The 26,034-nt window shown below is 42.8% G+C and overlaps 1 protein-coding gene and 1 pseudogene across 1 annotated transcript in view; one reads left to right on the forward strand and one right to left on the reverse strand.

Moving 5' to 3' along the window:
* LOC134389762 (lactase/phlorizin hydrolase-like) overlaps positions 1 to 20,137 on the reverse strand; it is a 45,598-nt gene extending 25,461 nt beyond the window's left edge. Inside the window, 5 exon segments of the mRNA XM_063113302.1 lie at positions 1,162 to 1,240; positions 2,568 to 2,670; positions 6,802 to 6,885; positions 8,596 to 8,675; positions 19,498 to 20,137. Of these exon segments, the coding sequence (XP_062969372.1) occupies positions 1,162 to 1,240; positions 2,568 to 2,670; positions 6,802 to 6,885; positions 8,596 to 8,675; positions 19,498 to 20,137 (986 nt within the window).
* Positions 19,024 to 19,136, forward strand: LOC134365799 (small nucleolar RNA SNORA32; annotated as a pseudogene).
* Positions 20,138 to 26,034: the final 5,897 nt, after the last annotated feature.

Genomic DNA, 26,034 nt, shown 5'->3' on the forward strand with positions numbered 1-26,034 from the left:
TTGTAATTTTTGACTGTGGTTTTGAAGTCATTGGCCTCTTAAGGGACCCATCTTATTATGGCCTCTTGAGTTTTCTCTCCCTAAGGCATAGCCTGGCACTTCTCAGCTGACTCTAACTGTGGCTGGGGAGCAGTTCTGACCTGTCTGTCCATTGCACTGTTTGCACTGCTAGAAAACCCTGACGGACAGCCACTGTGCAGGGCCTGTTGATTTGAAGTGAGTTGAGGTGAGTTGAAGGAGGTTATGACTCAGGACAGCTGAGTACTGGAATAGGAAAGGTACGAAGAGGTGTTGGAATGGAAGTTTATGAAATGTCAGAGGTGGGTGACAAGGAGAACTCTAGCCAAAGGTCTGGAAGCCACATGATTGTCTCCAGCCATTATCCCACGTTAACATGTGGTGCATGAAGTTCACACATGTAACACAGCCCCATGGAGTGTTGATGTTCTGGGAAATTTCCAGGGCTGGTTTCTACACCATGCCTTTCTCACTCAAGAAATATTGAGATTTGGGTGCAGGAAAGCAATGTAATTATGTGGATAACTTCAACTCTGCTCTAATATTTTAAAAGGATATCATTTGCAAACTTTGGTAATTTAGTCATTCGGTAAGACATTATTTACAACCCCAGCATAGATTAAAATCTCTGTCCTGAGAACACCGTTGAGTTAGGCTTCTGCCTGTCTACAACAGCTGGCTTTTCTATCTATTCTGTCTCCTCATGGGGAGGACTTTTCACATCTCACATTGGGCAAATGGGTGCAGAGAACTCCCCTCATTTAGCTAATGTGACTTCAGTGGTCAGATGAATGGTCAGATTTATCTTCAACCTGGCTGCTCTTCCACAGGTTCACACTGCCTCCAGTAAGATCTTAAACTAGGAGGCAGGGGTTCAAATCCCAGCTCTGCTAGTTGTGTGCAGTTGGATGAACTAATAGGTGAGGAAGCCAGAACCAGGCAGGGCCCAGAGTAAGGCTCAGTGAGAGACAAGTTCTCCCTGTTTTCCCTCTGAGCCTTCCTCTTGCGTCCACTGAATGGCCATAATAAATTCACTAGCCCAAGAGGTGATGACAGCAGTCTTAGGAGATTACACAAATGAAAGAAAACAGAGAATTCTACACATACCAGTTATTGATAATTCAAATGACACGCTGACATTACCTTTCCTTGGATCTTGATGAACAACTCAGGAATGCATTAATATCAAGCCCAATGATGAGCCCTTGGTCTTTATTTATGGCTGTAAGAGAAGTTTAATGAATTCTGTGTGAAGCCCCACCGAGAACGTGCATGTCTGGAAGCAACAGCTTTCCTCATTCATTAGCCTACCATCAGCAAAGGATTTAAGGATGTCAGAAGTGATTTCTACCTGCTTAGGACTGAAAACATGGTTCTCAAACTTCGGTGTGAATCAAAATCACCTGCAGAGTTGGGTAAAACACAAATTGCTGAGCCCACACTCAGAGTTTCTGATCTGGTAGGTCTGAGGTGGGGCCCAAGAATATGCTTTTCTAACAAGCTCCCAGTTGATGCTGATGCTGATACTGCTGGGCTGGGGACCACAACTTTGAGAATGATTGATTTAGAAGAACTCGAACATCAGAAAAAGGTGGAAGTTTTTAAAATTATGGTAAAATATAGGTAAACATAAAAGTTACCATTTAAACCATTTAGAAAGGGTGGGATTAAAGAACAAAAATCATTATGCCATCGAAGGTGAGTTAGGAAGAGGGTTATTAAGTGGCTCATCTATGGATGAGCCTCAGGAGGCCTTGAAGCCAGCACCGGGAGGAGTTCCGGGGGGGGGGGGGGAAGGACACTACTGACTTCTCCCATACTCTGGTCTATGCATGAAGGTGACAGAACTGACTATCAGGGCACTTGGGCACGTGACCCTTAGCTCCTTTCTGCAGTCTCAAGTGGCCTCCAGGCTCCATGTCTCAAGAGGCCCCACCTCTCCCCTGACTGGATTGGACCTGGAGAAGCCGCCTGATCCACGGCCAGCCAATCACATTCATGCTCAAGAATGTGAGGTGTAAATTCATGCTCAAGAAGAGACACCGAGAAAATAAATGGTCTGTGAGCTGTGAGTTCTAGACCTGAAGTTTTCTTAGCATCTTTGTCAGGAGCCCGCCAGGGCCACATGCAAGCTGGGGACATGGGACAAGGGTAAGCAGAGGACTGGCTGGAGAGAGAGAGAGGCATGAAGCAGCCCAGCCAAAGGGGTGGAGATGAGAGTCCTTGGAGGCAGAGTTGATAGAAGGGGGACAGACAAGCAAAGATCATCTCCATGCTTATACCTCACACCGGAGGCCTGACAGTCTTTATTTCCATAAGAGGCATCCTTGTACATACCAAACCTTTCCTGTTTCTTGTTCAATGGGTGCTAGTTGCAAGGGACCCTCAATACGAAGCCAGGGGACACTAAACTCCTCTGGGGTGGGCTTTCAGACCAGACCTCCTCCTGTGTCCTTCCTCCCATTGGAGCCCCAGACTTTCAAGACTGCTACCCACCAAGCCAATGGGCCTAATGTCACTCCGCACCTCTCCCGTGTTGGTCCACTCACCTTGGAGAAGGCTGAAGAGCAGCCTGGCTGGGCTCTCCCTGGACGGGGGGCAGTCCTGGAGTGTTAGGCTGAAGATGAAAACTTTCACTTTTGGCTCAATGGTCTGAAAAAGATAAAGACCAGCAAATGAACTGAAGCTGCCTAGAAAGCACCTTTTGATAACAAGGACAGACTTTCAAGATGAGAAGCTACAAACACTTGATCTGGCTTTGGAAATGACCTTTACCCATCTCAGTTAATAAAGGGGGCTGACTTTACATTCTGCGGGAGAAAGATCCTCTTTTCAACAACACAGGCTCCCCTCCCCGCTGACCACCATCAAGGGGACACCTTCACCTATTCCTCATCACTGGCTACAAGGCATCTCTTAAGCCAGACACGGTGGCAGGATCAGGAACAAGGCCAACGACTCACATCAGGAGCTCGCATTCCTTAAGAAGCTTAGTCAAGATGCACCATCCCCATATATATTGATGTCTGGGGTTTGCTTCATTATAATCAAGTTTGGGAGAGAGAAGATAGGGGTATAGGTGAAACAGGATCAGCCATGCATTGACAGCTTTTGAAGCTGGCAGTGGCTTCATAGGGGTTTGTTGTACTTTTCTATTTTAGGATATGTTTGAAATTTTCCATAATAAATAATGAAAGAAGCTGTCATCACGAAAATTGGAGCACTTTAATCCCCTCCACCACTTCTACCCACTGTCCACGCTTCTAGCTATTTCAGTATCAAGGGTAATATGTCCATCCTGTCATATGTGTGACTCCACTTTAAATGACCTTCTCTGGGAGGTTGGGGTTTGGTCATTTTTTTCCACACTAATTTTTTTCTCCTCTGAGCAGTTAAAGGCTATAATTGCAAGATGCCAATAACAACTGCTTAAGAAGGAGCCAGGCACATCCTTTATTCTCTCATGGCTGCCTATAAATGTCTTTTCTTAAAGATGAGGCCTCTGAGACTGTGAGAAGTCGAGAGAGTTGCCCACGACCACACTGTTAGTTGAGCTGCAACTCCACAAAGCCCTGTTTCTTCCCTGAGCCTAGTCAGTGCAGGACAGCCAGTGACTGAGGGGGCCATGCTTAGGGTTTTTCCTTTATAAGAGATCAATAAGCAAGGGGGTGGCTGTGACACCCCAAGCCTGGAGACCTGGAGCCTGGAGCCTGGAAGCCCCCATCCTGCCTTCTGCTGAGGGGAGAATTCCCTGGGTGAGCAGAGCTTTTTCTAAGTGGGTGTGGAACCTCCGTGGGTGCCCCCTGCAGAATCAGAACCTGTGGACGTGCCAGGCTCTTCATGGAGGTGCTGGGCCTGAGGATGTTTTCAGGCTATAAGACACCTGTGTGTCAGTGGGCATGGCAGCTGAAGGTCCCTGAAGCTCAGAGAGGGGGGTGCAGGAGCTCTGGGGAGAGTGGAGGGAATGCGAGCTGGCGTCTGCTGCTCCCTGCACTGCTCCACCCTCTTCCCTGCAGCCCATCTGAAGAGGTGACTTCAAGAGGAGGATGGGGGACTGGGATGAGGAGGGAGGTCAGTGGGAAGGAAGCTGTGGGCAGCACGATTCAGGCCCCTGTGGACACAACTCAGGGAGGACTCAGCTGTTCTTCTTTCGCTGCGTGTGGTAACTGTGCATGGGAAATGCTAGCAGGCACGGAACCACGAGCCCAGAGAGGGACAACAGTCTCCTCTCCGGCTCAGCTGGAAGCTGTCATTCTGAATTTCTGGGGCTGCATCTGAGCTGTCAAGTGCAACATCTGAAATTAAATTCCTCCCCAAGGAAAGGAAAGGAATAAATGACTGTTGCAGGGTTTAATAAATGGCTGCTAAGTTTGTTCAGGGAGAGTTTTACTATTTGGCTGGTCAACTATGAACTGAGGTTTCAAAGCTGTACCAGATGCTGGCAGGAGTGAGTATTATTGAAAATGTTTTGATATGAAAAAGGAAGCACTGTAAACCACTTCCTCAAGAACAAATCGTCCCAACACTCCTGTGACTGCCTCTCAGAGGCCTGCCCCATCTGCATAACTGAGATGGTTTTAAAACATCAGTGGTGTCTGAATCCATTAGCTTAGCCACACGCTCTGGTTTAACTCCTTGAGGAGGACAAAAGACAAATATAGTTATTGTGGGTACAAGCAAAATTTAAAGATACCACATGCTGTTTAAGGCCCAGAAATCTCATCAGCAAGTCCACAAAAGTGCAGGCTTTGGGTCCCAAGCTAGTTCAGGTTCAGAAGAGAAAGTGTTTACGAAAACAACTAAAATCATACGTGATTCAAAAAAATAACACCCTCATTATAAGGCTCTCAACACCTTGGACTTATTTATGTTTGGAGAGGCAGTGTGGAGTCTCCGAATGAGAAAGCCCTGGTTCAAATCCCACCCTTGAGGCTCACTACCTAGAGTTTGATCTGGATTAAGTTTCTTAATCCTTGGGATGTGCTGTGAGGAGTATAGATGGTGTCTGGCATAAGTGAGCACTAAAATCATATAGCTATTACTCAAATATCTTGTGACTGTATCTATTGTCTTTGATTACATCATCTTATTATTTGTAGATAATAAAAGCAGCAGTATCTACACAGGCAGCTGGAAGCACACATGTAGAGGATTCTTAAAGCAAATGTACTTCACAGGGCCTGGTTTTCCAAAGCCTTGCAGTTTCAAATATTGACCTTGCAGAGGACTGGAAATTTTCCTCAGGCTATAAATTCTCTGGTGTAAGATAAAGAATTCTAACACAGCAAGGTTGCTGGCTCAAAGACAGACTAGTTACTGATTGATGTGTAAAGATACTGGAAAATTGCTGGAAGGAGAAGGAATGTTTGCTAAGGTCAAGCCTTTGTTGGTGGATCACTTAATTGTCTAATGGAATGTCATCTGACCTGTTTCACTGAAAGTTACCGGCCTATATTGTTAAACTATAACCACACCTATGTTCTCTTCCTGTAACTTTCTGGTCTGGAAAATAAATGCAGGAAGAGAACCCAATTTGGGGTTAATTTCCCAAGAAAGGGATGCCTCTCGCTTGAGGGTTCTAGGGAAGTTAACCTCTTCAGGGCTTCTCACTGCTCGGAAGAGATGGGCTTTGAGTAATCCTTTGCGGCTCCATCACCCAGGGGAAGTGGGGTGACAAATCCATGGGGGGCAAAGCAACACACACAAATTTTGGGATTAGACTCATGCTAATGAGCAGGCTTGTCCATTTCAAGCCTCTTGCATCAAATAAAATGGAGTTTCTACATAGCAGAAGTCCTGAGCATTTGACATTATTGAGCATGCTGTTTAAATGAGTAATTCCTCAGATAAACCATCCTTCGTGGTAGTGAAGGTGGTGGGCTTCAAACCAGGAGGCACACAGTAGAGGCTGCTCCACTGGCATTGTTGGAGGCACAAGGCTGAAAATAGAGGGAGTGGGTTTGTGCCCAAACCTGCAGAGGCAAGAGTTCAAACGTGGGTGAATTCTGGTAGTCAGCCCACAGGAGAGGCCCACAAGAAGGAAGCTCTTCATGGTTAACTATGGGAAGACTTCTGGGACTTACAAGGTCCGTGAGAACCACTGGGTATAATCACTTATACCCTACTAGGAGACGGTGGAATAGTTGGGACTCCAGTGAATTAATCAAGTCACACAGCAGTGACCAAGCATGAGAAAGAAACCTAATAGTTGGATTGGAGGTTCTTATACTTTCTGTAATGGGCCAGAATCATTAGACTTGAGAAAAATAATACTGGGCACAGGAAGAAGAGTCCTGGGTTGCTGGAATGTCCCAATAGCTGGGATCTGCTATTGTAGGCTATGGTGAATTTTTTTTTTTAATTGGGGTGAAATACACATAACATAAAATTCACCACTTAACTGTTTTTAGTGTGCAGTTAAGTGGCATTAGATAGATTCATGTTGTGATGTAACCATGCCCCCACCATCAGTGAGTTGTCTTTTACAACTCAGAGTGAACACTGGAATTTTGATTCTCAGTAGATTTCTGCACAAGAGAGTGGAAGACCTATGTAAATATTTCCCTTAACAAGCCAAGTCTCATTATCCTTTCTAGGAAAGACTGCCTAACATCCCGACGTTCTCTAGGGATGCTTTCAGTGGAAGTCTCCTCAGATGCAACTTGGCAGGTCTCCTGCCTGTTGATGCAAGTTCAGTTTACGCAGCAGCCAAAGCATTATATGTCTCATGTGCTGTCAAGAACCTCACCCATGCATCATCAGTATAGGAAGGGCTCAAATTACCTGCAGTTTACTCAGCTGCTGAGGTAGACTTGCTGCATTTTGGCATTGGTACGACAAATCAAGAGAGAGGAAATCGACCGAGTCCTAGAAATAAGTAAATAGGGTCATTAGAGCAAAGCACTTTCAAGACAAAGAGCCTGCTCAGAAGTGCTCATTTTGTTTCTCTGGTCATTACTAAACTGAATTCCCCAAAGTGGGATTTCAGGGCTGGCCGGTTAGCTGAGTTGGTTAGAGTGCGTTGTTACAACACCAAGGTCAAAGTTTCAAATCTTGTACCAGCAGCCGCCAGAAAAAATGAAAGGAAAGAACAAAGTGGGATTTTCTAATGGAAAAGGGGGCAGGGAAGGCTGGGGATGGAGTGAGAACAGGGTAGGAGAGTCATGCTTGTGTGTTGTTGGGAATACATCATCTATGTTCTCAACCCAGGGCTTGGCACACAGAAAATACTCAATAAGTGTGTATGATTAGATGAATGAGTGAATGAGTGTGTGTGCCAGAAATGGGGCTTCACACCAGTGCAGATGAGCACTAAAGGGGCAATTGGAGGCCAGAGCTGCCCCTGGGCAGTATCTTCCTTATGGATCTTAAACTTTGCCAGGATGGAGGCAGTGGAGCCCTCAGCCACCCATGGGCTTCACAGTGATCTCTGCGGACTCCATTGGGTTTTCAGTTTTTGGTTTAATTTCAGGCCATAGTGTGAAGGCCACCCCAGTTCGCCCTAGCCTGGAGCACTCTATGAACCAACAACACAACTCTCGTGCCCTGGTCATCGACATCCCATCCATACTCTGATGAAGGGCGTAGATCTCTGCCTTGTCTCTGGCCTGCATGTGTTTGAAGAACTTCACATGCACAGAGTCTAACTCATGAAGACACCACTGTGCTCCACTCCCCATTTCCTAGCGAGGCTGGCTGTGGATGGTTTCTACCCTCGTTGTGATTAGATCATCACCTGGCTTCTCCCTCTCATAGATCATCTGCTCCCTAAAAACAAGCACTATGGACAATGGCACCTGGTGAGGGCCAAGTGCACTGTGGACTTGATAACTGATTCCACGCTGGCTCCCTATTTTTCTGATCAGCATTTTTCTGATTAGCACTTTGGCCTCCTGAGTTCATAACTGATAGCAGTTATCACACTGTGTAAATTAATTTAGATGGCATTCTGGCCATGCAATCAGTCTAGAAGTTGTTTATCCAGAACCTTATCACGTTTGGGATTTGTTTCTCAACTGGTCGATCTGGAGACTGGACCCAAGGGGCAGTGTGGTATCTCTATGGCACCTTGTTGATGCCACAAAACCACAGGAGTCAGCCGTTTTTCTGATGGCTTTCTACACTGCCCAGCAGCCCAAAGGGGGACAAAGCTGTTTACTTCTCAGATGTTCCCTTATTTCTTTTAAAAATTATAGTTCAAAAGTTATGGTTAGAGGATGTAGGAACCAGGATGAGTACTCTGGGAAGCACAGTTTGAAAAACACCCTTTAACTTAGTATCTGTTTTGCTATAATCTGATCTCTTCTCCTGTAAGGTATTTTGGTCTTTTGAATAAAATATCAGAGCAAGCAGAGGCATTTGGCTTCTTCATGTAGGCAAGCTGACACTCGACCAAGCAAGAGTTGGGGCTACAACAAATGAGATTTTTTTTTAAGTAATTATGAATCTAGAGAATATGTGCCACTCAGAAGAGACATTTATAAAAATGTCAAACCAACAGACCAAAACTTCTTGCTTTTAAAATTAAAATCGCCACTTTCCTCACAAGTTACAGCTCTATCTCTGGGCTGTCATCACCTTGGCAAGTGCAGATGTGGATGTTTCTAGCAGGAACTCCGAGACCTCTTCAGCTCGCAGGACAGCAGAGAGCTTCCCACCTGAAACTAACTGCAGGAACATCAGCAGGTGAACGAGGGCAGGGGCTCGATGGTGGATGCTGCTGGGGGATTCATTTCTTAACAATCTTTGCATTAGATGTTCACCGACTTTAAAAAGGATTTCTGAAGAAATCACTCCCATGACTTTACTCTAAGCTGAAAGATTTTAGAAAACAAGATCACTTAAAAAACATAAAGTCCCTTTAGAGAATAGTTTGCGTGAATAAGGACTATGAAATGCAGAGCACTACAAAAGTCTTTTAAATATAAACAATTACCTTGCACTGCCACCAGCAAGAAGAAAGGTGGCAAGGAGAGAACTCCTTCCTAAACTTCTTTTTAAAGGCAGGACGCTTTCAGGAAGCTGCTGTTTCTTACCTGATCCTTATCCCTGTGCAAACTTCAATAGAGCCCTACGGGCTGCTTGTACCCCCGTGCTTTGGCACTGGATGACCAGTGGTTCTCAAACTTTTGTGTGCATCAGAATAACCTGCCATAATTGTTAAGAATGCCCATTTCCAGGACCTTCCCTCAGAGATTCAGAGTCAGCTGACTGAGATGGGCTGGGAACATGCCTTTTAACACAGTTCTAGGTAATTCTGATGCAGTGATCTTCAGACCACAATTTGAGAAACGCTGCCTTGGAGTTGGGGTTCCTCAGTTGTTTTGTATTGCTATCGAACTCTTCGATGCACATAAATCATCACACACTGGACTGTATGTTCCTTGAGGGCAAAAACAAACATTTCTTTAATCCCTCCAAGTATCAAGCTTAGGACTGGATGCACAGAATGTGCTCAGACCTGTGATTTGGAAACCCTAAACAAAAATAAAATAAAACCAGAGTTGGAGACTTAAACTCCAGGTCTATATGATGGACTTCTCTCTTTCGTCCAAATTCTCTACAGGAAGAAGGTATCGCCAGCCAGTGAAACCACCACTAACAACCACAATCAAACACAACAGTGCTTATTTTGATAAGCTTAGTGGAACTTTGAAATCCTCTGAGCAGGGAACATTACTCAGAGACATTTAGTTCTCAATTTGATAAGATAATGTTATTTTTCTGGTTATTCAATGATGGTGCCTGATGGATCCATTTCACTTTTCACAGATTTCCATGCTTCAGCCCATCATCACATCAGCACACATAGAACATATGTTCTCAGCCTCCGCTTAACATTTCAAAATGTACAATTTAGTGTCATCTATAGACCAATGACATGAAACACAGGTACAATCAATCCCTAAGCACAATTAACCCATAAATCATTTATATTTGACTTTGCTAGCTGTTTTTATAATTAGAGTAAACAAGTGTACCTGAAGTTCCAGAAATTCTCGTAGAAAATAATCAAACCTGTCCAATATGGTTCCCAACCTGTTTCCAGTGCAAGCATGAACTATACTCCTTAAAATAATGCAACATGCAGATTACTCAAAACTAGGTTCTTACTCTAAGCTCACAGTTCATGTTTTCTTTGGGACTGAAAGGAGGTATTTTCCCTCATGTAAGATAATTTATTTTGCAATTTTTGCTGGATTTGATTAAAGATAGCTGTTCATGTCTGTAGAACTCAAACCAGGATTCACTGCAGGTTGAGAATTGACTGTATTCAGGCTGTGTAGAAAGTCACTGCATAACAAGGTGGCAAATTCATATCACTTTTAGGCATTACTAAACTGTTGGTTCTCACTGAGGGATAAGCTCACCTCTGTTTCCACCACAAAGGGAAGTCGTTCTTCCAAAAAAACCATTGCAGTCATCATCATAAAACAGCCCCTTTCCCTTCTGCCCCAAATGCCCCAGTCAAAGGAATCTGGTCAATACTGAACTGCCAGTGTCAATGCTTCAAGTCACTGTCACCAAGGGTGGGGTGGGGGGGTTACCAGTGTTACTGTGGAGTGTGTCTCAGTGTTGTGCAAACGGAGGGTGTTGTGTGCGATTCTACTCCCCTCAAAGGCACGTTTACTCTTCTCCCATCACTCCAGTTCTGTGCCAAGAGCCATCGCTTCTTTTGTATCCTCCCCAACGGGAGCACATCTAATGCATCAACGGGAAGTTCATAAACACATATGGAAAGAATAGAAAAAATGTTTTTTGGACTTGTTAAAAATTGTGGTAAAAGGTAAAATTTAAGATTTTAAAGACTTTTTAGTGTCCTGGTCAGTAGCGTTAAGCACATTCACATTGCTTTGCAATCTTCACCACCGTCCATCTCCAGAACTTTTTCATGTTGCCAGAATGAAACTCTGTGCCCAGTAAACAGTAGCTCCCTGGTCCTCCCTGTCCCAGTCCCCTGGTAACCACCATTCTACTTTCTGTCTCTATGAATTTGACTACTCTAGCTACTTCATAAAAGTGGCATCATACAGTATTTTGTCTGGCTTATTTTGCTTAGCATAATATCTTCAAGGTTTATCTATACTGTAGTGTGTATCAGAATTTCCTTCCCTTTTAAGGCTGAGTAATATTTCATTGTATGTATACACCACAATTTATTTATCCACTCATCTGTAGATGGACAATTGGGTTGTATCCACCTTTTGGCTATTGTGACTAATACTGCTATGAACCTGTTCTACAAATACTTGTTCGAGACTATGTTTTCCATTCTTTTGGGTATATACCCAGAAGTGGAACTACTGAATCATATGGCAATTCCATGTTTAATTTTTTTTTTTTTTTTTTTTAAAAGATGACCGGTAAGGGGATCTTAACCCTTAACTTGGTGTTGTCAGCACCACGCTCAGCCAGTGAGCAAACCGGCCATCCGTATATGGGATCCGAACCCAGGGCCTTGGTGTTATCAGCACCGCACTCTCCCGAGTGAGCCACGGGCCGGCCCCCATGTTTAATTTTTTGAGAAACCACCAGACTGTTTTCCACAGTGGCTGCACCATTTTACATTCCCGACAGCAATATGTAGGAACTGCAATTGGTCCACATTCTTACCAACACTTGTTATATTTTGTATGTGTCTTTTTTTTTTTTGTAGATAGTAGCCATCCTAATGGGTGTGTAGTGGTATCTCATTGTGGTTTTGATTTTCATTTCCCTAGTGATTAGTGATGTTTCATGTCCTTATTGACAATTTGCATATCTTCTTTGGAGAAAAGTCTGTTCTAGTCTTTGCTATCTATCTATCTATCTATCTATCTATTTATTAATTATTGGCAGCTGGCTGGTACAGAGACCATTTTTTAATGGGGTTGTTTTTTGTTGTTGAGTTAGGAGTTCTTTACATATTCTAAATATTAATTCCTTATGAGACATGTGATTTGCAAATATTTTCTCCCATTCTTTGAGTTGCCTTCTGCATTCTGTGACTTGATGGTGTCCTTTGATGCACAAGTTTTAATTTTGATAAAGTCCAATTTATCTATTTTTTCTTTTGTTGCCTGTGCTTTGGAGTCATAGCTAAGAAATCCTTGCCAAATCCAATGTAATAAAGTTTTTTTCCCCTTGTTTTTTTCTAAGAGTTTTATAGTTTTAGCAGTTTTTTAAGGTCTTTAATCCATTTTCAGTTAATTTTATGGATGATATAGGGTAAGTGGCCAACTTCATTCTTTTGCATGTGGATAACCAGTTTTCCCAGCACCATTTGTTGAAAAGACTGTCCTTTCCCCATTGAATGGTATTGGCACCCTTGCTGCATCTGTTGACCATATGTGGTAGGGTTTATTTCTGGGCTCTCTATTCTGTTGGTCTGTATGTCTGTTTTTATGCCAGTACCACACTGTCTTGACTTCAGTAGCTTTGCAGTAAGTTTTGAAGTCAGGAAGGGTGAGTCCTCCAACTTCGTTTTTCTTTTTCAAGATTATTTTAGTTATTCAGTGTCCCTTGAAATTCCATATAAATTTAAGGATGCGTTTTTCTGTTTTGAAAAAGCAGTCGTGATTTGGATAGGGATTTCATCGAATCTGCGCATTGCTTTGGGTGGTACAGACATCTTAACAATAAGAAGTCTTTTAATCCAGAAAGACTGGCACAGGATGTCTTTCCATTTATACAATGTTCTGTAGTTTTCAGAGGACAACTCATTTGACTCCTTGGTTAAGTCTGAAAGAGAGCTTTCAAAAAGCTGTTTATTAGGGGGAGCATGACTCCCCACTCTTTAAGTGAGGACTGTGCACAGTGACTTTCTTACAAGAAGCACAATCAGAAAGGAGAAAAAAAGAGTAACTCTATAGTGGAGAAAACTGACAAACACTACCTCAGCCAAGTGTTTAACATCAACTGTCATAAATCATGTCGATAGTATGTACCCTTGATCTGATGCGATGATAATGGCACTTTACCTCTGTAGTCTTCCTCCCCAAAGTCCATAATCCAAGTCTATTCAGGAGAAAAACATCAGACAAATCCCAATAGAGGCAGTCACAAAAGAACACATATTATATAACTCTATTCATATATAATGTCCAGAACAGGGAAATCTATGGAGACAGAAAGTAGATTAGTGGTTGCTTAGGGCTGTGATGTGAGGGAATGGGGGTGGGTAGGGGTATGTAGCTAAAGGTACAAGGTTTTTGTAAGATAACAAAAATGTCTCAAATTAATTTTTTTGATGGTTACACATATCTGTGAATACACCAAAAACCACTGAATTGCACACTTTATTTTTTATTTCATTTTATTAATTTTAAAAATTATATTACTATTTTTTACAATCTATGATGTTGTGCAGCAGTTGAGAGGTGTGGAAGAGGGGAAAGGGGAAGAAAACGGGATGGAAAAAGGATGTAGGAGGAGGGGCAGGATTGAGGCCTGTGGCACCCCCCTCATTCCCACAGGAGAGACCAGGGGGCTTCCAGTGGTGGCTTGGTCAGTGCTGGGCTGGGTGCAGATGTCGGAGGGGTGTGGCAAAAGATTGGTGGCCTGCAGGCAATCAAGACCACTAATAGGGTTTCTGTGGACCCACATAATAGCGAGGAGCCACAACAACTGAAAAAAAGGAGCCACTCAGAGGCCGGTGAGTCATTGCAAGGGACCCGAGCATGGCCCATCCCATGGGAAGAGTTTGGAGCATGGGCAGTGGGGGAGGTGGGCCCACTGCGGGAACACTGGGGCACAGCAAGGACAGCTGATGTGCCCCCCAATCAGTGCAGGACCACTCAGAGGAGACTGATCAGGAATATAGAATTGTACGGGGTGCAGTTTGATGAAAAGACTCTAGCCCAGATCAGAGTTTCTACACAACCCAGGTGCACTGGATCTCACTAGACCCAGAAGTGCCTATAAAGTCAACCATTAAAACCTGAGCTGCACAAAAAGCCTTCCTCAGGGAATCAGCAGTACAACAGCAATTTATCTCAACCACAGAGCTCAAGTACTGGTCCCTACAGGAAGTTTCCCCATTTTAAAAGTAAGCAAAAGATACTACCATTCGCAGCAACATGGATGGACTTAGAAAAAATTATATTAAGTGAAATAAGTCAGGCACAGGAAGAGAAATACCACATTCCCACTTATTTGTGGGAGCTAAAAATAAATAAATAAGTACACAAACAAACGGGGGTAGGGAAGGAGACACAACAATCACAATTCCTTGAACTTGTTAAGACAAGTGAACAGATATGATTTTGATGGGTGGGAGGGGGGAGAAGGAGGGGGGAGGGAAGAATCAGTAAAGGGACACAAAAATGGGAAGAGGAAATAATCCAGCACAGAACTGAAAGAAAAAACAAAGTACCCACAACCAGAGACAAAGTTTGATATTAACTGCTAAAGATCTCATTTCACCAAAGAACACCTATAACTCCTAGCAGGCCCGGAAGTCCCCTGGTCTACCAAGCCAGAAAGAGGGGTGGGCCGGGGGCCTCAGCCATGCTCCCAACACCCGCAACCAGTCCCAAGGGTTGGTGCCAAGGGCCTTGGCCACTCTCCCCTGACATGCACAACCACCCCAGCAACGACCACCGAGCCTCCACAGGACGTGCTCTGGGCTCTCCCAAGCTCGGGCCTTGGCCATGTCTGCCTGACACACGCAACCAGCCTGGTGTTGACCACCATGACTACCAAGCTGCTGCAGGAAGCACCCCAGGCTCTCCTGAGCCAGGCGGTGGGGTCCAAGGGCCTTGGCTATACCCCCAACATGCACAACCAGCCCAGCAATGACCACCGAGCTGCAGCAAGAAGGGCCTCTGGTTCCTGAGCTGGGGTAGTGTGGGCGAGGGCTTTTCCCACACCCGTCTGACATCTCTACCCAGCCCAGCAATGACCAAGCCACTGCTGGAAGCCCCCTGGTCTCCCCTGTGGGAATAAAGGGGGTGCCACAGGCCTCAATCCTGCCCCTTCTCCTTCCTCCTTCTTCCATCCCATTTCCTTCTCCTTTCACCTCTCCACCTCTCTCCCAACTGCTCTGCAACAACATCATAGAATGTAAAAAAATAATATTAATTAAAAAATTATAAAATAAAAAAACCCCCCAAAAATGAGAAGGAAAGAAAGAAAGAACAATCAAAGTAATATGTTGAACTTTTAGAGAACTAGAGGTGGACAAGGGGAGGGGAGGTTGGAGGGAGAGGGGCTAATGAGGAATTGGACAATACGCACAAAGTATGATTGCATATTATAATAATGAATAAGTTAATTATACTGATCTAAGCAGCACATATTGTACACAATTACTGAAAATCACCATTGTACCCCACATGTACGTATAATAAATTATCTAAAAAAAGTTAAAAAAAAAAAAAGTAAATATCCCAATAGAGGGGCATCCTAAAAATACTTGACCAGTACTCCTCAAAACTGTCCATCAGGTCATCAGAAATAAGAAAAATCTGAGAAATAGTCATAGCCCAGGGGAGCCTTAAGAGACATGACAACTAAATGTAATGTGGCATCTTGGAGGGGATAAAAGGACAGAAAAACTAAAGAAATCTGAATAAAACATGAACTTTAGTTAATAATAATAATGTACAATATTGGTTAATGAATTATAACAAATATACCACATTAAGGTAAGGTGTTAATAATAGGGGGAAGTAGGCATGGGGAGAAGAGAATATGGGAACTCTGTACTATCTGCTCAGTTTTTTTTTTTTTTTTGTCGTTTTTTCGTGACCGGCACTCAGCCAGTGAGTGCACCGGTCAGTCCTACATAGGATCTGAACCCGCGGCGGGAGCGTCGCCGCGCTGCCAGCGCAGCACTCTACCAAGTGCGCCACGGGCTCGGCCCTATCTGCTCAGTTTTGCTGTAAATATAAAACTGTTCTAAAAAATAAAGTTGATTTTTTTTTAAGTTTTGATTAAAAAGGATAAAGCTCTTATAAACCAAGAATGGCTTTCAATTTTGCAGATTATCTTTGACTTCTTAAAGACTGCCCCTCAGTCATGAAAAAATATCACGGTACTGACAGAAAATGACTCTCCAAAAATGGGTGCGGAGAAGATGTACAATATGACATAAGAACTTTGAGATTCACCAGGGAGGGGAGGGAGATGAAAACATCTGGAAACTGCTCAAAAACATTTGGAAATTCTAAATTAAGAAGATACGGATTTAAGTGATTGTAAAAAGTACCATTAAAAAATACTGTCAGAAAAATCAAACAAAAGAAAAGATTGATAAGTTTGACTGTATTAAAAGAAAGAATTCTTGTTCATCTAGGACTCCCTAAAGAGAGTGCAACCACGTACTCTATCTAATTCCAGAACATTTTTATCACCCCAAAAGATATCAGTACCCATCAGCAGTTACTATCCACTCTCTCCTCTACTCCTAGACAACTGCTAATCTACTTTAGTGTCTCTATACATTTGCCTATTCTGGACATTTAATGTAAATGGAATCATATAGTGTGTCTTTAGTGGCTGCTTTCGCTTAGCATATTTTCAAGGTTCATCCATGTTGTAGCATGTTTCAGTACTTCATTCCCTTTTATGGCTGAATAATATTCCATTGTATGGATATATCACATTTTGTTTGTCCATCAGCTGATGGACATTGGGGTTATTTTCATTTTTGGTTAATCAGAGACATGCTGCTATGCATAATGCTGCTATGAATGTTTGTGTACATGTTTCTGTCTGGCCATTTGTTTTCATTTCTCCTGGGTGTATACCTAGACGTGGAATTGTTAAGTGAACACTAACTCTAACATTAACTTTTTGAGGAACTGCCAGACTGCTTTCCAAAGTGATACATCATCATTCATTCCCACCAGGAGTGCACGAAAGTTCAGTTTCATGACATCGTCACCAACACTTGCTATTATTACCTGTCCTTTTTTACTACACCTGTCCTAGTTATTGTGAAATGGTATTCTGTTATATTTTAATTGTTGGATTGAGTGGTTGCTTCATGGGCATTTGTTACAGCACTTTGCTTTTAACCAACATATGTTATATAACTTTTTTGTGTATATCACATGATATATTTCCAAAAGGATGACAATGGATAGGATTGGACTTAGGAAAGGGAGAAAGAGTGAAAGAAAGAAAACCACCTTTGGAATGGTAAGGAGACTGAAGAACAGAATTTATGTTGTGTCTTGCATGCTACCAGGGGCAGATAACCTGGTGACATTGATGAAATACAAAATGGAGGATAGGAGGAATGAGCAGAAGAAAGGAAGGGAAATATGAGTTATAAAAGTAACAACACTTAGTCATCTGATGGAGATTAAAAATCAAATATGCAAGACATTTTAATAAATATGTACACATAGTTTTATAGTTTAAAGAGTTTTATGGAACCTGCCCTCAAAACAAGATAGATTTTCCTTTAGTGGGATGACTCAAGTTCAGTCTTGCCTTCTTTCAAAGCTCATTTTACTCAGAGCTTCTTCAGTAGAACTGCAGCCAACAACATCCCTCTGTATTTATTTGTTTACCTACCCCGAGATAGGCTTTTCCAGGAATCCAGTAACTCCCCATCTCTACCCTGAGGATCACTAAACTGAACCTGGGCACTGTGCACTCTTCCCTCAGCCTGGAATCCTCTTCTCCTGGCTGCTCCTCCCTTCATTCCAATCTGCTCAAATGTGGTCCAAAGACTGCCCTCCTGGTGACTCTGTCTAAAACACCTCGAGCCACCCTCACACGCTTTCTTCCCTTACTCTGTCTTTTTTTTTTTTTTAATTGAGGTAAAATACACATAACATAAAATTTACCATCTTAAGTGTGCAGTTCAGTAGTGTTAAGTAGATTCACATAGTTGTGCAATCAACCTCCAGAACTTTTTCATCTTGCAAAACAGAAACTCTGAACCATTAGACAACTCTCCATTTCTCCCTTCCCCAGCCCCTGGCCACCACCATTCTATTTTGTGTCTACATGAATTTGACTACTCTAGGTATAAGTATATAAGTGGAATCATATAGTATTGGTCTCTTTGTGACTGGCTCATTTCACTTAGCATAATGTCCTCAAGGTTCGTCCGTGTTGTAACATGTGTCAGAATTTCCTTCTTTTATAAAGCTGAATAATAGTCATTATATGTATATACTACATTTTGTTTATCCATTCATTCATCAGTTGACATTTGGGGTGCTTCCACATTTTGACTATTGTGAATGATGCTGCTATGATGCCTTTTTTTTTTAAATGTAGAAAAAATGTTTAAACTCTCTGTAATCAAATCCATGCTAATTAACAATACAAGGAGATAAGTTTTCAGCTGTCAAATGAGCAATGACAAAATAATTATGTTTCTTAAAACAGGCAGAAGGGGGTCAGATGAGCAATTTTGCCACTGTTGGTATAAACTATTACAACTTTTCTGGAAAATAACTTAGCATCATGCTTTAAACTCTTAAGAAATGCAGGTCTTTTCACTTAGTTACTTCAATTCTAAGAATCTAGTGATAATAATTTATGAGAAGGTGGGCAAGAATTTATATATAGGAATGTTTATTGCAGCATAGTCTGTAATAATGAAAATTAGAATAAACATATATAAAAATAAGGGAAGCTTTGTGATCCATTCACATAATGGGAACTTATAAGACCATTGAAACTCATGCTTTCAAAGAGTTTTTAATAAAATGAAAATGTACTCATTAAATATGTTAACTTTAAAAAGTAGAATATAGATGTATGCATATATATTATATACTATATATACAAATATATACACAGTATATAATAAAAACAAGAAAGCATAAGAATATGTAACCCAAAATTGATTCTCAAAATTGATGTCTCTAACATTTACTTAGGGCATTTATGAAAACCACAAATGAGCTGGTTCTGCCTAGACCTAGTGAATCACAACCTCAGGTTACCTGTGAAGAATAACCAATTACAATTACTCTCTTCTTACTACCTGTCAGCATATCATTATTTTATCTTGTATTTGTCTGTCTTGCCTGCTGGAAAGTAAGTTCCAGCTACCACCTGTAAGTTACTCTTAATAAGAAGAGTGTTTTCGGGGGACATGACCATAAAAACATTTCTGACTAGGTTTTCTATCTGCTACCTTGCTAGCAATCAGCCTACTGGGAACATTAAAAAAAGAAAGGAAAAAAAAAAAAAAAAAAGAAGAAGGGGGAGGCTAATTGCTAGCAAGGTGACTGGCCAGTACAGGGATCAAACCCTGGACCTTGGTGTTATCAGCACTGTGCTCTAACCAACTGAGCTAAACCAGCCAACACCAAAAGATATTTTTCGAAGGCAATGCTGGACATCATGTGATGAAAGCCAATCTCCACTGCGAAATCGATACGATATTAATTTCCCACTACTGTATAGATATGAGGGCAATACTGAAGGGGAGTGGGAAGAAATGCCTAGTCTTGCTTCAAGGACGACGGGGAGGGTGGGTGATGAATGCTGCCAGTGGGTCAGCCATCAGGGTCCATGTGTACTCACCCTGAGAAGCATATTTTTCGTGGTAAATCTCATAAACTCTTCTGTGGGCATCAGCGAGGGTCTGGAGACGTGAAGCTCTTGATTCCTGGTGGGGAAGCTCCATTATCACTTCCTCCAAGTCACTAAAAGTGAACCAGGTCCCAACGAGGTCCCCAAAGGAGTGGAAAGCGAATGTGGCATAGTCAGCGAAGAGGTCAGTGAAGGCTTCTCTCCTCTGGACAGTGCTGGCGGGGAGGGTCTGGTGGTGCAGGACAACCATGGGCTGAAGCTGTGCAGTCGTGAGGGCCTCAAGGAGCTGCCGGTAGCACTGCACTGCTTTCTTGTCTGGATACTTGGAGCTTCCTGCTGGGAGAAGTTGTGCCCATGACAGAAGCACTTTATAATGGGTGACTTCACTGGCATGAAGACTGCTGAAGTACTCCAGCAGGAAAGCAGGCAGTGGATGGTGGCAAACATAAATGTCCTCCTTCCCTGCTACAAAACTAGAATCCTGGTTTCCCAGTGGACTGCTCAGGTTGTGCAGCAAGTCATGGGTTAGAGGACCAGCAGCTGAAATGAAATTTCTATCAGATTCCCAGTCTGACGCCCCGCATGAAGAACTCAGGAGGACAATAAAGACTATATTCCAAGACAGCTCCATTTTCAAGGAACCGTTAGGAGGTATGTGGAAGGAATCCTTACTTATCGCTACAGCTGAGGTTGTTAAATACTAAGTGATTGTTATCACTTAATGTTTAACTGTGTTCTCCATGATAATGAAATCAGCATATAGTTCACCAATGTAATAATTAAAAATGTAAAGACCATAGGAGAGAACACAAAACCTCAAACTTCTCACACAGTTTAAGCAGAGGAACCTGGAAAATGCCTGAAGAAAAAAAGTTCTCCACACTTTTGCCTTACAAATTATTTTAAAATTTGTTTACATAATAGAACAAAACGAGTTCCTTGCCAAAGTTTTTATAACATTTAAAAATATATAAGTAAACAAGGGACACATCCTGTAAAAGATGTAAGTGATATAGAAACATCTATGAAAACTTGGAAATCCCCTTGGCTCACTCTCATCTCTGCATAGTTTAATAGTTACTCAGGAGTCAGAATGCCTGGGTTTAAACCTTGTCTTGTGGGCCGAGGCCCGTGGCGCACTCGGGAGAGTGCGGAGCTGGGAGCGCGACGACGCTCCCGCCGCGGGTTCGGATCCTATATAGGAATGGCCGGTACACTCACTGGCTGAGTGCCGGTCACAAAAAGACGAAATAAATAAATAAATAAATAAATAAACCTTGTCTTGTGAAAGTTGCTGAAGTTCTTTTGCACCTGTGTCCTCAACTCTAGAATGAAGATAATTAATGATAGCTAGCTTGTGGGGATTAAATGAAGTTATTCCTGTAGCGTGTTCAGAACAATGTAACTCAATTACAGTTATTATTACACCTATACCACTGTAAACAGTACATACAGACCAACCTCTTTTTAACAGACGCATAGTATTCCACAGTAAGGATGTACCACAATTTATCCTCTTGCACATTGAACACAATTTTAATGTGTTGCAAACAAGGCTGCAAATGAATATCCTTATATACATCTTTGTCCCCGTGTGACCACTTTTTAAAGACAGTCTTAGAAATGAAACTGCTGAGAGTTTCAAGATGGCGGCGGCTGCGGCGGCTGGCGCGGAGTAGCTGAGGTGTAAAAGGCGGCCACTGGGCCTCAGGCAGCCGGGAAACTTGTGGACCTTCCTCTCACCATCTCTTAAGGGAGGACTACAGCTGCTGGCCGGTCGTGGGGGCTCATCGCCACTTTGCCCCCGGCAGGAGAGGCTGCCTCATTTACAGGCAACAGCTTTGAAGTGTGGAGCAGGAAAAGAACTGATTCTTAGCTGCAAAAGCGAGTCTTGAAACAGGGAACACGGCGCCAGGGCTGCTGTGGATGCAGCCAGGATCCCGGAGGCTGGGGCCACACTGAAGGCGGCCAGCTGCCCTATTCAGGATTCGAGGTTTCAGGCCGGCATTAAAGAAGACTCCTGGGAGCGCCCGAGCCGCGCTGCGACTGAACAGCCCGAGGCGGCAGCGCCTAGAACACAGAAGGCGACAAACCAGAGACAGAGAGCGAGCACCCGACCTGGCACAGCACTGTGAGTGATCCCTGGCACAGCTCTGTTCGGGGGATGGATGCCCACGCGGCTCCCGCCTGCACCACCAGGCCACTCACCGCCCCGGTGCTGCCTCCATTTTCCCAGGTGCGGGCAGCTCCGCCTTGCTCGGCCATCACTGAGCCCATTTGCTTGGCCTGGCGCGGGGCTTTCCGGAGCCTGCGGGCCGGCCTCCTCTCCCACTCCCTCCGCGGTTCTCTGGCGGGGCTGGGGGCGTGGGGCGTCCCGACCAGTGTTGGGAGGGCAAGGAAGTACGGGCGGGCCGACTGTCACTCCACCACACCCTGGACTCCGGCCTGGTAAACATCCTGTTACTGGGAGGCAGATACCATCTCTGCGACCACCAGTTTGGAAAAAAGCCTAACGAATTTCTGGTTGGGAATAGTGTGGTAGGAGAGTTCCCAGGTCCGCTTGAACCTGCCGGAGAGCAGGCTGCAGGCGGGCACTAGACTCGGTTTATACCGGGGGGATACAAAGGTGAACAAGACCTGAGAAAGATCTACACAGTGCTACAAAGGCACCCAGAGAGACCGGTCGTCTGTGCCCAGCAGAAACCTGGTAGACTTCCTGGGCAAGGCGGTGCTGAGCAGGGTCTTGAAGGCCCAGCTGATAGACGAGGGGTGCAGAAGACACACCCCAGCCCAGCACAGTGTGCACAGAGGGGGGAGACGTGCGGCCAGGGAGGCGGAGACTCGACAGAAACCACACACCCGGTGGGGTCGCCACTGCACGATCTAACAGCCTGGGCCAGAGCACACGGAACGGGGAGAAGTCCTGTACAGGAAGTGAAAGCTCAACAGAGATCACACACCCTGTAGTACGTGATCCACCAGCCCAGCAGAGTCCAAGCTGACCAGAAAGGTGGATCCCCGGAGAAGCCCAAGACCCGAGGCAACCACAGACACAAGGCACTAGAGGCCAACTGAGCAGTCACGGCGGGAGCCATACCAAATTGGCAACCACAGCAACATCCTAGTTAGTCATCAGTCTCAAACCGGTGGACTGTGAAACCCCCTGCCACAATGAATAAACACCAAAAAAAGACACCAGAAATACAAAAAATCAAGAAAGTATACCACCAAAAGTTAATAAATCTCATACTCTAGATCCTATAGAACAAGAAGCCACTGAAATAACTGACAAGGAATTTCGAGTGATAATTCTAAGGAAACTGAATGAGATACAAGAAAACTCAGCTAGACATCATGATGAAATGAGGAAAAGTATACAGGATCTGAAAGAGGAAATGTACAAGGAAATCAATGTCCTGAAAAAAAATGTAGCAGAACTTGCTGAACTGAAGAAGTTATTCAGCGAAATAAAAAACACAACGGAGAGTTTAACCAGCAGGCTTGTCGAAGTTGAAGAGAGAACCTCTGAACTTGAAGATGGGCTGTTTGAAATAACACAAGCAGACAAAAAGAAAGAAAAAAGAATCAAGGACATGGAAGAAAATCTGAGAGAGATATCAGACAACCTCAAGCGCTCAAATATCTGACTCATGGGTATTCCAGAAGGGGAGGAAAATGGAGATTCCATTGAAAACATATTCAACAAAATAGTGGCAGAAAACTTCCCAGGTATAGGAAAAATCACAGATCTTCAGATCCAGGAAGCTCAATGATCTCCAAACGTATTCAACCCAAAAAGGCCTTCTCCAAGACATGTCATAGTCAAATTGGCAAAACTCAGAGACAAAGAGAGAATCTTAAAAGCTGCAAGAGAGAAGCGTCAAATCACCTATAAGGGAGCCCCAATCAGGTTAACATCAGACTTTTCATCACAAACCCTAAAAGCTAGAAAGGAATGGGATGATATTTTCAAAATACTAAAAGACAAAGATTGCCAGCCAAGAATACTCTACCCTGCAAGGCTATCCTTCCGAAATGAGGGGCAAATAGTATATTTCTCAGACAAACAAAAACTGCGGGAGTTCACTACCACACGACCACCCTTACAAGAAATCCTCAAGGGAGTACTGGGTTTGGTTCCTGAAAAATAACTACCACTGCCATAAAAACCCAAGAAAAATCTAAACCCGCTAGTACAATAAAAATGGCATTCATGAAGAGAAAACAAGCTAACAAAAACACTATCTACAACCTAAGGAACCAACAAACAAAGAAACCAAACAGTAAATCAGAAAGCAAGGAACAAAAGACACCTAAGACAACCAAACAACCAATAAAATGCTAGGAATAAATCAACACCTTTCAATAACAACTCTTAATGTTAAAGGCTTAAATTCCCCAATTAAAAGACACAGACTGACTGACTGGATCAAAAAGCAGGACCCAACTATATGCTGCCTACAAGAGACCCACCTCACCCATAAAGATTCACACAGACTAAGAGTGAAAGGATGGAAAAAGATTTACCATGCAAACAGAAAAGAAAAACGAGCTAGAGTGGCTATTCTTATATCTGACAAAATAGACTTTAAACTAAAAACCATAAAAAGAGACAATGAGGGACACTACTTAATGATAAAAGGACTGATCCATCAAGAAGACATAACAATCATAAATATGTACGCACCCAATGTTGGAGCAGCCAGATTTATAAAACAAACTCTATTAGACCTAAAGAAGGAAATAGACACTAATACCATAATAGCAGGGGACCTGAACACTCCACTGTCAATATTAGACAGATCATCTAGGCAAAGAATCAGTAGAGAAACACAAGATCTAAACAAGACTCTAGACCAATTGGAATTGGCAGATATCTACAGAACATTCCACCCAACAACCTCAGAATATTCATTCTTCTCATCAGCACATGGATCATTCTCCAGGATAGATCACATATTAGGTCACAAATCAAGTCTCAATAAATTCAAAAAAATTGGAATTATCCCATGTATCTTCTCAGACCACAATGGATTAAAACTAGAAATTAATAACAAACAAAACTCTGGAAACTATACAAACACATGGAAATTAAACAGCATTCTACTTAATGACATATGGGTCCAAGAAGAAATCAAGCAGGAAATCAAAAAGTTTATTGAAACTAATGAAAACAATGATACATCATACCAAAACCTGTGGGATACTGCAAAAGCAGTATTGAGGGGAAAATTTATTGCATTAAATGCTCACTTCAGAAGAATAGAAAGATGGCAAGTGAACAACCTAACACTTCACCTTAAAGAACTAGAAAAACAAGAACAATCCAAACCTAGTTAGCAGACGGAATGAAATCATTAAGATCAGAGCAGAACTGAATGAAATTGAAAACCAAAAAACAATTCAAAAGATCAACGAATCAAAAAGTTGGTTTTTTGAAAAGATAAATAAAATAGACAAACCATTAGCATGGCTAACAAAAAAAAGAAGAGAGAAGACTCAAATAACAAAAATTAGAAATGAAAAAGGCGATATTACAACTGATTCATCTGAAATACAAGGAATCATTCGAGACTACTATAAACAACTATACGCCAACAAATTTGAAAATCTGGAAGAAATGGATAAATTTCTGGACACACACAAGCTCCCAAAACTGAACCGTGAAGACGTAGAAAATTTGAACAGACCAGTAACAATAAAGGAGATTGAAGCTGTTATCAGAAGGCTCCCAAGAAAGAAAAGCCCAGGACCAGATGGATTCACAGCAGAATTTTACCAAACATTCAAAGAGGAATTGACACCGATTCTTTACAAACTATTCCAAAAGATTGAAACGGACGCAAATCTCCCAAACTCATTTTATGAAGCAAACGTCATCCTGATACCAAAACCTGGTAAAGATATAACCAAAAAAGAAAACTACAGGCCGATATCCTTGATGAATATAGATGCAAAAATCCTCACTAAAATACTAGCAAACAGAATACAGCAACACATACGAAAAATTATTCATCACGATCAAGTGTGATTCATCCCAGGGATGCAAGGTTGGTTCAACATACGCAAATCAATAAATGTGATACACCATATTAATAAACTCAAACACAAGGACCATATGATCATCTCTATAGATGCTGAAAAAGCATTTGATAAAGTTCAGCACTCATTCATGACAAAGTTAGGTATAGAGGGAAAGTATCTCAACATAATTAAAGCCATATATGCCAACCCACTGCCAATATCATCCTGAATGGGGAAAAGCTTTTCCTTTAAGAACAGGAACTAGACAAGGATGCCCACTCTCACCACTCCTATTCAACATAGTGTTGGAAGTACTAGCCAGAGCAATCAGAGAAGAGAAGGAAATAAAGGGCATCCAGATTGGAAAAGATGAAGTCAAACTGTCCCTGTTTGCAGATGACATGATCCTATGTATCGAACAGCCTAAAACCTCTACAAAAAAACTGTTGGAATTGATAAATGATTTCAGCACAGTAGCAGGATACAAAATCAACACACAAAAAT

This window comes from Cynocephalus volans, chromosome 1 (assembly GCF_027409185.1).
Source record: "Cynocephalus volans isolate mCynVol1 chromosome 1, mCynVol1.pri, whole genome shotgun sequence".
Lineage (NCBI taxonomy): Eukaryota > Metazoa > Chordata > Mammalia > Dermoptera > Cynocephalidae > Cynocephalus > Cynocephalus volans.